Raw genomic sequence first — 13048 nt, 5'->3', positions numbered from 1 at the left:
CTTATGATTCTGAATACCTCCAATCTCCTCTCAATCTTTTCTAAGAAGAATGCCCCAGCTTCTCCAGTCTCCCCTCGTAACTGAAGTCCCTTGTTTTCTGGAACAATTCTTGTAAATCTTTTCTGCACCCTTTCTAATGCCTTCTCATCTGCCTGAAGTACCAAAAATTGTATGCATTACTCCAGTTGAGGCTGAACACGTGTTTTTATAAATTCCTTGCTTTGGTGCACATTCTCAACTTGTCCTGCCACCTTTGATGGTTTGAGCATTAATGCCCCAATGTCTCTCTACCCCTGCACCTCTTTATTATATATTGCCTCTCCTCCAAAAATGTATCTCTTCACACTTTTCTGCATTATTTCAGCTGCCATGTATCTGCCCATTCCACCAACTAAATATATTGCACTGTCCTCCTCACCGGTCAAAATACTTCCAAGTTTTATTCATAGGCAAATTTTCCATTTGTGCTTTGTATCAAGAAAAGCAGTGGATTGATCTTTGGGGAACCCTACTAAATATATCTTCCTGCAGTCCAAAAACAACCTTTCCCCTTCCACTGTGCTTTTATTCCTGTCACTCATCTAATTTTCTAACCATGCTGTCATTGCTCCTTTTATTCCATTCACTTTAACTGTGCCTGTAATGTGGCACCTTGATATCCTGCTTGACCTTCTGTCAGAACATTTTTAGCTCTGTTTCTCTCTCCACAGATGCTGACCACCCTGTTGAATGTTTTAAATGTTGTTCACTTTTATTTTTCTTTTGTAAACAGTGAGGTCCTGGATTTTCAGGATTTCAGGTAATGATGAGCAAATGACAAGTAACTGGCCGTCCCAAGATTGTTTTCTATTCTTAGCTGAAATAGGACAGATATTATAAGGACACATTGACAAATAACTTATTAAAAAACTGAGGTTAACATGGGAGCAGTATTGTGTTTTCTTATCAAACTATTTGTAACATTCATCAAGGCTAATGCCAATCTGTTCAGTCAGCCTAGCAGAAAATAGAGAAAAAAATTAACTGCCAGCCAGATTGTTACAATAAATTTTCAAGTCTTTCGTCTCTCGCATAAAATAATTCACTGGTGGAGACATACCATACTAGTCTTTGAGTTGATAACCTTTTTATCATTCCAATGGATAATCAACTGCAATTTACCAACATTTAGGAAGCACAAAAAGTATTAACATGATTTTTTGCCTTGCATGATATCTGGAATCAGAGAATCTGAAGGCTTAGAAGTTGAATATATCCTTTCCCTTGTACATTTCGGAGAAAGCAGTGTAGTCTGTGCTTGCTTATACTCTGGCTTATGTGTTCAAATGATAATCATGTCCATTGTGAGCATAAAGACTACAAAGTTACTTGCTAACACTGAAAGAGTTCAGAGAAAGTATTTAAATAACTTTTCAGGTTTGCTTGGGAAGTGAGATAGCCTGCTGCTGAAGGTCATGCAATTTCTGTTAAAGGTGCTTAGCGACATTTGTTGGTAGTACTGTCAGGTAGCAGATTTATAATTAATTGGTTTGTCAAAGATCTGAAACACCTTGTGGTGCCCTTCCATGCTCATTGTATGAAAGGCTGCGCTCAAAGGAGTGGCACAGTGGTTAACACTGCTGCCTCACAGCACCAGGCATCTGGGTTCGATTCCTGCCTTGGGTGACTGTCTGTGTGAAGTTTGCACATTCTCCCTCTGTCTGTGTGGGTTTCCACTGGATGCTCCAGTTTCTTCCCATAGGTTAGGTTGATTGGCCATGCTAAATTGCCCTTAGTGTTGGGGGATTAGGAGGGTAAATATGAGGTTATAGGCATAGCCCAGGACCTAGGTGGGATTATTGTCAGTGCAGGCTCAATGGCCCAAATTGCCTCCTTGTGCACTTTAGATTCTTTGATAATCATGGGTTATTAATTTGGGAAGGAGGAAATAATTCCCTTCTCTGTGAATGGTAATGATATTTCAGACATCAATACATTTTAATGCACCGTTTTTTTTAGTCCCTGAGGTCAAGGGAACAGTCATTGGTGGCTTTTACCATAAATAAATGAAATAGATTATATAGGTTTCTTTTAAATAAGATAGAGTTTCTGTGAGTAAGTCAGGAGACAGCAATTTGGTCAATGGGTTCACATAATGAAACTGAGCTCCTCGAGTTACACATTTGTGGTTTATTGCAATACTTCATCCTAACAGATGGGTAGATTTCTTGAACTTTCTAGAAGTCATCTAAGATCAGTTTTGGAACATCTTAAACTATGCATGATATGTTTTTCATATTGTTGTGGCATCAATTCACATACAGAAACTTGGGTTAGTATCAAATTAGATACTCAATTTTCAGCCCAAATATTTAATTGTGGAAGTTTTAAAGCAGTTATGTTTTGCCATTTTTTCATTTTGTTTTTAAAAAATAAAAATGCCCTCACAACTGTATAGGGCAGTATAGGGCATTGGTGAGGCCGCAGCTGGAGTACTGTGTGCAGTTTTGGTCGCCGCACTTACGCAAGGATATTTTGGCCTTGGAGGGAGTGCAGAGGAGGTTTACTAGGCTGATACCGGAGTTGAGGGGGTTGAGCTATGAGGAGAGGCTGAATTAACTAGGCTTGTACTCGTTAGAGTTTAGAAGAATGAGGGGAGATCTCATTGAGACGTATAAGATGATGAATGGGATGGATGGGATAGAGGTGGAGAGACTCTTCCCGCTCAGAAAGGACAGTAGGACTAGGGGGCACAGCCTCAAGATAAAGGGGGGCCAGTTTAGAACGGAGTTGAGGAGGAACTTCTTCACTCAAAGGGTGATGAATCTCTGGAATTCTCTGCCCGTTGAAGTGGTGGAGGCTGCCTCGCTAAATATTTTTAAGATGCGGGTTGATGGGTTTTTGATAAGCGAGGGGATTAAAGGTTATGGGGAGAGGGCGGGAATGTGGAACTGAGCCATGACAGATCAGCCATGATCTTATTGAATGGCGGGGCAGGCTCGAAGGGCTAGATGGCCTACTCCTGCTCCTATTTCTTATGTTCTTATGTAACTGCACTTTAAAATTACCAGTGTTTAAAAAGCTGTGTAGCAGATTCTCCACTGCTTTACACTTTGGCACCATTCAGTTTCTCAGAACAAACCTAAAGAAAAATAGGCAAAAATCTATGATGCTAGATTTCCACCTTTAAATAGTCCAAAGGTTTTGTTAGATTCCTCTGAGGAACACTTGTGCAAATGAGGTGAAGGTCCTACGAGGATTGTTCTACCTCCCATACATAGCAGCCTATTTTCCAACTTCATGCATCTGTCTAGAGTGGGTATAATAGGGAGCAATGGGAGAATGCTTGTGAATGAGGTACAATAAATGGTTGACTTGATTTTAACCCAGTTAAAACATGGAAAGCTATGCATTAATAATTAGGGAATTTAAGTTATTTCAAACTTCACTCAAATTTTTGCAGCAGTTTATTTTGCATACATCTTTCAATGTACAGATCCTCACCTAAACTCACAAAATAAGCAATATTTTTGGTATTAGGCAGCACACCTTATAAATTAGCAGCATATATAAATTACACTTTAAAAAATATCAATATAAGAATGCACTTTTAGAGATTTCATTCGTGAACAACAAACCCAGGTAGGTCACCTCAGTGGCTTGGAAAGAGCACTTCTCTTTCTTGAGGCAAACCCCAACCTCCTGAAATCTCTTTAACACCTCCTCCAAGTTTATCAGATGTTCAGCCTCTGTGGAACCAGTTAAAGGCAGGCGTATGTACTGGAATAGGTTTTTGTCTGTGTTTATCGTGACATACCCCGGGAAGCATCATCCAATTCAAGTTGCTGGTACGCAGCACTCATATCCAACTTTGTGTAAGCTTGACTTCGTGCCAGCTTTGCAAGCAGGTCTTCAGTTCTTGGGATTGCATATTTATCTTGCTTGGTGGCTTGACGAACTGTTAAGCTAGTAATAATTGCCATAAATGTGGGTAGTCTTATCAGTACAGTTTCAGTACAGGTTGTCCAGTTGCTTGTCCATTCCAAGAACTAAACTAGCTGGATGATGCCTAGTTATTTCAACCTGTTTAACTCAGCATCCACTTTCTCTTGTAAGACAAATGGTACTGGTCTTGCTGTAAAGAATTGAGGACTCACCTCTGGGTCAATGTAAATCTGAGTTTGTAGCCCTTGGATTTTGCCTAACACGTCACAGAAGATGGTCTGGGATTTTCAGGCAGTCCCCTTCCTGCACTTGAAAAATCTTGGCCCAACTCAACTTGATTTCTTTAAACCAATCGTGGCCGAGCAGGATTGGTCCATCAGCCATCATCATTATCACAGGAGCTGAGTTGACTGTAACTTACAGATACCATTGTGGTGCTTCCCCATATAAGCTTTCAACTTGGCAGAAATGCCCTTCAAGTTCAATGGTTGGACTCTCTAAGTTACTGAAATGCAGGCTTGCCCAACACAGTGGCTGATGTTCCTGTATCAGCTTCCATCTCACAAGGCTTCCCATTTACCCAGTAATAGGGTCTATCTTGTCTGTTTTTAAATTTAACCAAGAGAATACCAAAACAATGAGTGCTAGGTTTTTCCACATTGTATTCTTGTAACATCTTGGTTGATCGATAACGCGATGATTTTGACTTAGTTCTGCACTGCTTTATCAAATGTCTGTTTTGTGACAATAAAAACACTCATCCTCCTTAAACTCCTTAAACAAGAATGTGTTTAACTCCACATCGCTACCATTCCATTTTAAGCATTACTATCTCATTATCAACAGAGTACCTTTTTGTTTTGTTGGTGACTGAAATCATCTCCCCCTTCATGACTGTTTCTGCAGTTTTGGTACCGTGGCTGGCAACTGGTTCCCATCATAACTGGTGGAATGGTACCATTTTGTGTACTCTGCGTCTCTTGTGTACCATTTTCAGCAGTTTCCATAGCCAACACGATCTCTGTTGCTCATTTGAAATTTATGTCAAACTCAGCCAGTGTTCTTTATTGAACCGCGTAGATTCTCTCACCACAGACTAACCTATCCCATAACAATATCTTAAGGGTGGCTCCAAAGTCACAATGCTTTGATAATTGCTTCAGTTTAGCAATGTAAATCACAGTTGATTTGCCTGGGATTCTTATAATTGAATTTGAGTCTCTGGGATATGACTGATTGTAGGGGTTGCAATTCAGCCTTCACTGAGTCACAGACTCACTAAATGATTGGGGTGTAAGGCTGTGAATAGGTTATATATCTGTCTCCTACATCATTTGGGAATTGGATTTAGAACATAGAACATAGAACAGAGAACACTATAGCACAAACAGGCCCTTCAGCCCACAAGTTGCGCCGATCATATCCATACCTGCCAGGCTTATCTATAAGTCTCAATCTCATTAAATCCCACGTACTCATCTAGAAGTCTCTTAAAAGACCCCAGTGAGTTCGCCTTTACCACCACCGGCAGCCGATTCCACTCACTCACCACCCTCTGAGTGAAAAACTTACCCCTGACATCTCCTCAGTACCTGCTCCCCAGCACCTTAAACCTGTGTCCTCTCGTAGTGACCATTTCAGCCCTGGGAAAAAGCCTCCAAGAATCCACCCTATCTATACCTCTCAACATTTTATGAATCTCTATCAGGTCGCCTCTCAATCTTCGTCTCTCCAGGGAGAAGAGACCTAGCTCCCTCAACCTATCTTCATAAGGCATGCCTCCCAATCCTGGCAACATCCTTGTAAATCTCCTCTGCACTCTCTCAATAGCTTCCACATCCTTCTTGTAGTGAGGCGACCAGAACGGCACACAGTACTCTGTGGGGTCTGACAAGGGTCTTATAAAGTTGCAGCATTAAAATCTCATCTCCTTCTCCATTTTGTTTGCTTGGAAATAATATCTGAGGCGCTTGAACTATCTGTCCAGTCCTCCATGGAGGAGTAAATGGGTTGATTCACCAAAAGAGAGGCATTCTGGTGGGTACATTATTTTATTTTTCTCAGCCTTGATTAAAACAGGATACTCACAATCAGAGTCAGAGGATGTGCCAGGATAATCTAATCTTGTAACCAAATGTAGTAATAAACTTTTCCGAGGCTTCATTAGTGAACAACAAAAGATCTATTTACCAGGATCTATAAGATCTATAAGATTAGCTGAGGTCTGCCCATGGTGGACATTCACAAATTGGCATGGCAGGTGTAAGGATGGATTGGCATTGGAACTAAAGGGCCGTAGGTTGGCATGGAGAGTATGAGGCACCATGGGGTGTTAGAGCAGCATAGGTTGGCATAGATGGAGTGAGATCATGGGGGCATGAGATGGGGCATGAGTTGGCATAGATGGGACATGGTGAATTTGTGTGATGGTGAGTGGGTGTGAGGGGCAAGGCCTAGAAAGTTGTTTTTTGTTTTGTTCATTTTTGATATCTTCAATAAAGCACCAATGTATTGAGGCAGGCCGTCCATCTAGCCAGAAACCAGTCATGCAGCCCTAATCCTGCAATAATATTCCTAAGGCTTAGGTCAACAGACAAGAATGAAATAGCAAGCACTGACTTTTTTAACACTGCAGACAGTAATATTTAAAGGGCAGGCATTTAAATTCCCTGATAGTGTGACGGTTCCCTTGATGGTTCCAGTGAACTTCATGGTTCCAGTGTAGTTATGCAATTATTTGCACATTCCTGTCCACTTTTAACAATCCAAAAGGTCTCTTGATCTCTTCCAAAGGGCACCTGACCTTCCCTGAAGATGTAATGAGATCATTTTCACAAGCTTCTCCACTGAACTCCTGCTGCTTTAGACACTCTCCTACCACATTTAAATAACACAAATTGTATTTATGACATACTACTATGCAAAATCAGATCTGACAGAGGCAGTTGCAATTTACCAGGTGAGTTGCCTCCATGAACTGCAGATGTGCACATTAGAATTTGCCCTCATTCCCTCCCCTGCGAAAATGGCAGAGGCTGGGTTTGGGCACAAGACTTCTGGAAATGGGCCTTTGTCATCATTTTCACAAAGATGGAGAACTTCTCCATCTACATGAATATTTTGGCTGAAGTTTTGCATTTTTAACTTTTATGCCGAGTGCTCCTTGCATTCAGAACCTGTTCTACAAAGTATAGCCATCACTTCAAAATATTTTTAGTGTGTTAGCTAACAATTGACAATGCCAGTTGAAAATGCTGAAGTTTATGGGAAGGAACCTGTTCAGTGAAAAAGGAAAGTAAATTATGGAATTTATTTTTATGTCTGAAATGAGTAATTGATGTGATTGCATGAATCCATTTATTCAATGAAAACAGTAGAACAATTTATCACAAAATAATCTGACAGAGCCTTAGTCCTGAAGTAATTATGGAGTTCTGAATCAGGCTAAACTATGTTCACTTTGTAGGATTGAGATCTTCATCTTAATCCATTAGTGCAATTGTATGTGTGCTTTTTTTTAAGTGTTTGCAGTAAAAAGTTACTTGCAAAAATGTATTAAAGTTAAAATTATCTTCAAAGAATGTAAAATATTTTTAAAAAATCATGCATTAGCACTGCAGGATTAATAATTTACTTGTAATCAGTAATGTTGACATATCAAACATAAAATAACTAAGGTAATTTTTATCACTCGAACTCAAACATTTGCCTCCATATCAATCGGTTTCCTCTTCCACCAAGCTACAAGCTTTTAAATCCCAAGTTTAATGTTGCCTGATTAATTTTTAACTCAACTTCTGTTTGATGCTTTCAACCTTGGAGTCTTTACCTTTTATTGAGGAATCTCTGAGGAGAAGAGCAAGCATCCTAAGCCCACTTAGAATGTACAATGATGCAAGTTCAGACATTGTATTTAAGTTTCTAATTCTGACACTGAAGGAACTAGCATTTAACCTGCAGGCTTAAAGTCAACATTGTTGCTGCATCAAGTGAAATGTGCAAAAATACATATGGAGCTGTAAAAAAACCATAATCTTTCTAAGGCCCTGACTGCTCTGATAAAAGGATCCAATGGCACTATTTTGAAGAGCGTGTCTTGGCCGATACTTACCCTTCAATCACTGTCACTGTAAAAACAAAATCAAAATACCATGGATGCTAGAAATCTAAAATAACAATAGAAAATGCTCAGCAAGTCAGGCAGCAATGTCGAGAATAGGAAAACAGAGTTCTCTTTTTCTATCTTGACTGATGCCAGAAGCGTTTCCAGCAATTTCTATTTTTATTTCACTTAAAAAGGCTGATTACCTGGTCATTATCTCATTGCTGTTCGAGGGAGTTTGCTGTGCGTTTACAGCAGCGACTATCCCTCAAAAGTACTTCATCGGCTGTGAAGTGCTTGAGGACCTCCTGTGGTTGTGGAAAGTGTAATGTAAGTGCAAGTTTGCCTTTTCTTTCCTCTCTTTGCCAATGGGCTGCCGCACCTCATCAGTTCCATTATAATGAGACTCGAGTTTCAATTTCCGGGGCACTCCAACCTCACCGTCGAGGGATAGACCAGTGACGCTCACACCCCATTTTTAAAAAAAACAAATAAAGTAAAAACTCAGCACCCGAAAGTGGGCATGCCCGAGTTTCTAGGGAAGGAATTTTAGTTTGACCAATTTGATTTGAACTGTTGGAAAAGACTCATCAGTACAATAGATCCAATCCTTCCAGTATATTGTGTGACACTGTGGTATACTGCTGCCTCACAGTGCCAGGGACCTGAGTTCAATTCCTGGCTTGGGGTCCGTGTCTGTGTGGAGTTTGCACGTTCTCTCCCTGTCTGCATGGGTTTCCTTTGGGTACTCTGGTTTCCTCCCACAGTCTGAAAGATGTGCTATTTAGGTTGATTGGCCATCCTCAATTGCCTTTGAATACTAGAGAGGTTAGCAGGATAAATGTGTGCACTTATGGGAATTGGCTCTGGGTGGGTTTGTTGTCGGTGCAGGCTTGATGGGCCGAATGGCTTCCTTCTGCACTGTACGGATTCTATGATTTAATGTTAGACCAATGTGCTGGTGGCTTAAGTGCCAAATTATTCAGGCAAAACAGACAAGAATGAAGCATAACATTAAGGCACATTTTTCTGAAGCTTGTTAGTATTAATTCATTCAATATTATTAGCAATAAGACTTTTTACAGTGAGATGTGATGTGTGTAAAGTATGTTTTACCAACATGAGGTTATGCCCATCTTTTTTTAAAAAAAAGATGATAAATGCCTGGGCATTTCTGAAAAGACTTTTAACACAAATGAAGGGAGTAGCTGACTCTTAAGGAAGAAAAGCAGTAAATGTAATATGATCTTGGAGCTCTGGTAACAGCCCATCCACTCCTAGGCACCTGTTGCACAAGTTTGATTTGTTCCACAGGCATTTTACACCAATAGCTAACAGTGTCTTAGCAACCAACATGATAAAATCTCAAGTGAGAAAGAATAATGATACAGTATAAGCTTTGTTGTAACATAAATGCTAATGAAATGTGAAGCAAAAGACTACCTTCTGTTACTTTGTTATAAGAATTTGTTACATTTTTCTGATGTACTGAAAATAGGATTGAGTGTTTAAGCTGTGCGCTATTTTATGTTGGCCAACTCTGTAATAAATCTGTGTAGCTGCTTGTTGTATTGATACAGTTTATGATCCAAACTGTGTAGTTTACACTGTATAATGTCAGTGTTTCCTCCATAGTTGCAGACGTTCAAAGTGTCCTCAGCATGTGAAAATGTTCAGGATTTGATCAGTGGAGCTGCAATGGCCCAGGTGCTTCACCAAATGTAAGTCTTCCAATTTTGACATTTCCCAAATAGTTTGGGTTGGAAATTGGATCACAACCAAAACAGAAATTGATCCCAGTGTTGTGTAAGTACCTAATGAGGTCAGCAAAAGGACCGCAGAAAATTGGTCCACTGACCTCATGATAATGATGTGGAGATGCTGGCGTTGGGCTGGGGTGGGCACAGTAAGATGTCTCACAGCGCCAGGTTAAAGTCCAACAGGTTTATTTGGAATTACATGCTTTCAGAGCACTGCTTTTTCATCAGGTGAGTGCTCCGAAAGCCTGTGATTCCAAATAAGCCAGTTGGACTTTAACCTGGTGTTGTGAGATTTTTTATTGTGCTCATTAGGATGGTACCATTGCCAGTTGTGGCCCCAGCTGCATACAAATATACAAAATAGAAGCAGAAGTAGGCCATTCAATAAGATTGCATCTGTTTCATCATTCAATAAGATCTAGTTATGTTTCAAATTCCATATTTCTTTCTACCCACAGTAACCTTTGATTCCCTTGTCTAACAAGAATCTATCTACCCCTGTCTTAAAAATATTCAATGACCCGGCTTCCATTGCCTTCTGAGGCAGAGAGTTTCAAAGTCACACAACCCTCTGAGAGAAAATATCTTTCCTCATCTTGGTTCTAAAAGGACAATCCCAGTGTTAACTCTTTATGAACATAAAGTGGCAGGCAAAAGGCAGGGAATTATAGGCCGGTTAGTTTAACGTCTGTTATAGGTAAAATGTTATAATCCGTCATCAAGGAGGAAATAGCGAGGCATCTTGAGGGGAATTGCTTGATAGAGCAGACGCAGCACGGTTTCGTTAAGGGGAAGTCGTGTCTGACAAATTTATTGGAGTTCTATGAGGATGTGTCTAGGGCGGTGGATAGAGGAGAGCCGGTGGATGTGGTCTTTCTTGATTTTCAGAAGGCGTTTGACAAGGTACCTCACAAGAGGTTATTGCAGAAGGTAAGGGGGCATGGAGTTGGGGGTAGGGTGTTAGCGTGGATAGAGGATTGGTTGTCAAATAGGAGGCAGAGAGTGGGGGTTAATGGGTGCTATTCGGATTGGCGGTTGGTGACTAGTGGAGTGCCCCAGGGGTCGGTGCTGGGGCCTCAGCTATTTACCATTTATATAGATGATCTGGAGGAGGGAACTGAGTGTATGGTGTCGAAATTTGCTGATGACACCAAGATTGGTGGAACGGCAAATTGCGCGGAGGGTGTGGAGAGTCTGCAGAAGGATCTAGATAGGCTGGGCGAATGGGCCAGGAACTGGCAAATGGAATTTAATGTTGGCAAGTGCGAGGTGGTCCACTTTGGTAGGAATAATGGTAGGAAGGACTATTACTTATGTGGCGAAAAACTGCAGCAGGTGACGGTGCAGAGGGACCTCGGGGTCCTTGTGCATGAGTCGCAAAAACCCAGCCTGCAGGTGCAGCAGGTGGTCAGGAAGGCTAATGGGATGCTGGCCTTCATAGCGAGGGGGATTGAATATAAAAGTAGGGAGGTCTTGCTGCAGCTGTATAGGGCATTGGTGAGGCCGCAGCTGGAGTACTGTGTGCAGTTTTGGTCGCCGCACTTACGCAAGGATATTTTGGCCTTGGAGGGAGTGCAGAGGAGATTTACTAGGCTGATACCGGAGTTGAGGGGGTTGAGCTATGAGGAGAGGCTGAATAAACTAGGCTTGTACTCATTAAGAGTTTAGAAGAATGAGGGGAGATCTCATTGAGACGTATAAGATGATGAAAGGGATGGATAGGATAGAGGTGGAGAGACTCTTCCCGCTCAGAAAGGACAGTAGGACTAGGGGGCACAGCCTCAAGATAAAGGGGGGGTGGTTTAGAACGGAGTTGAGGAGGAACTTCTTCACTCAAAGGGTGGTGAATCTCTGGAATTCTCTGCCCGTTGAAGTGGTGGAGGCTGCCTCGCTCAATATTTTTAAGATGTGGGTTGATGGGTTTTTGATAAGCGAGGGGATTAAGGGTTATGGGGACAGGGCGGGAATGTGGAACTGAGCCACGACAGATCAGCCATGATCTTATTGAATGGCGGGGCAGGCTCGAAGGGCTAGATGGCCTACTCCTGCTCCTATTTCTTATGTTCTAATGTTCTTATGTAACATAGCCCCATCTCACAGCAGTGTAGCTAATTCCCTTATTTAATATAGTATAGCAAAACCCAGGATGGGCAGTGGCTGTTTGGATAGGGGATAAGAGTTTCAGTGGCAATGACAATGAGAATGGTTTGGAGGTGGAAAATTTGGAGCCCCCTAGTTATCGATTCACCCGCAAGAGGAAACACCCTTTCAATGTCCACTTTGTCAAGATTGTTTAGGATCATATTTAATTCAATCGAGTCACCCTTACTTCGCTAAACACTGAAGGAAATGAGCTCACTCCATCCAACCTTTGCTCATAAGATAAACGATTAATTCCACATACCAATCTAGTAAACCTCCTCTGAATTGTCTTTAACATATTTACATTCTTTGTTAAATAAGACTACCACTGGACACAGTATTCAAGAAACAGTCTCTCCAAAGCCCTATATAACTGAAGCAAAACAACCTTTCTTTTATGTTCAACTCCTCTCATAATAAAGGATAGCATTCCATTAGCTGCCTTAATTACTGGCTGAACCTGCAAAATAACATTTAGTGATTCATACTAGAACATCTAGATCCCTCTGCACATTGGAATTTTCCAATTGTTACCTGTTTAGGGAAAGATCTTTTTTATTCTGCCTACCAATGTGAACAAATTGACATTTTTCCACATTATACTCCAACTGCCAGATTTTTGCCCTTTCGTGCAACTTACCTATATCTGTCTGCAACCTCCTTATGGCTTTTTCCACAACATACCCATCTTTGGGCACAACATCAGAGTAAAGGGATGCTCCTTTATAACTGAGCTGAGGAGGAATTTCTTCAGCCAGAGGGTGGTGAATCTGTGGAACTCATTGCCACAGAGGGCTGTGGAGGCCAGATCACTGATCATTAAGACAGAACTGGATAAGTTCTTGATCAATAAGTGGATCAAGGATTACAGGTAGAAGGCAGGAGAATGAGGCTAAGAATCATATCAGCCATGACTGAATGGTGGAGCAGACTTGTTAGGCTAAATGGCCTAATTCTGCTGCTATATCTTATAGTCTTTGTGCCATCTGCAAATTTAGCTACCATGCCTTCACTCCCCTTATCTAAGTCATGTAAGCTTGCAAGAGGGAATAATCCAGCCAAGGGTTTAAGGTAATTTGGGGAGGGCGAGTGTTGGATGGGGTGTGCTGAGAGGAAAAGA

The 13048-nt window shown here is 41.2% G+C and overlaps 1 protein-coding gene across 1 annotated transcript in view; it reads left to right on the top strand.

Moving 5' to 3' along the window:
• The window catches only part of hook1 (hook microtubule-tethering protein 1), a 72163-nt gene that overhangs the window by 5567 nt on the left and 53548 nt on the right, over positions 1 to 13048 (top strand). Inside the window, exon 2 of the mRNA XM_080195537.1 lies at positions 9662 to 9747. Within this exon, the coding sequence (XP_080051663.1) occupies positions 9662 to 9747 (86 nt within the window). The remainder of the gene's footprint in view (positions 1 to 9661; positions 9748 to 13048) is intronic.

The sequence above is a fragment of the Carcharhinus amblyrhynchos genome, chromosome 9 (genome assembly GCF_965287045.1).
Source record: "Carcharhinus amblyrhynchos chromosome 9, sCarAmb.v2.hapA, whole genome shotgun sequence".
In the NCBI taxonomy this organism is placed as follows: domain Eukaryota; kingdom Metazoa; phylum Chordata; class Chondrichthyes; order Carcharhiniformes; family Carcharhinidae; genus Carcharhinus; species Carcharhinus amblyrhynchos.
Note: the sequence above shows the minus strand (reverse complement) of the source record. Positions and strands in the feature narration are given on the sequence as shown.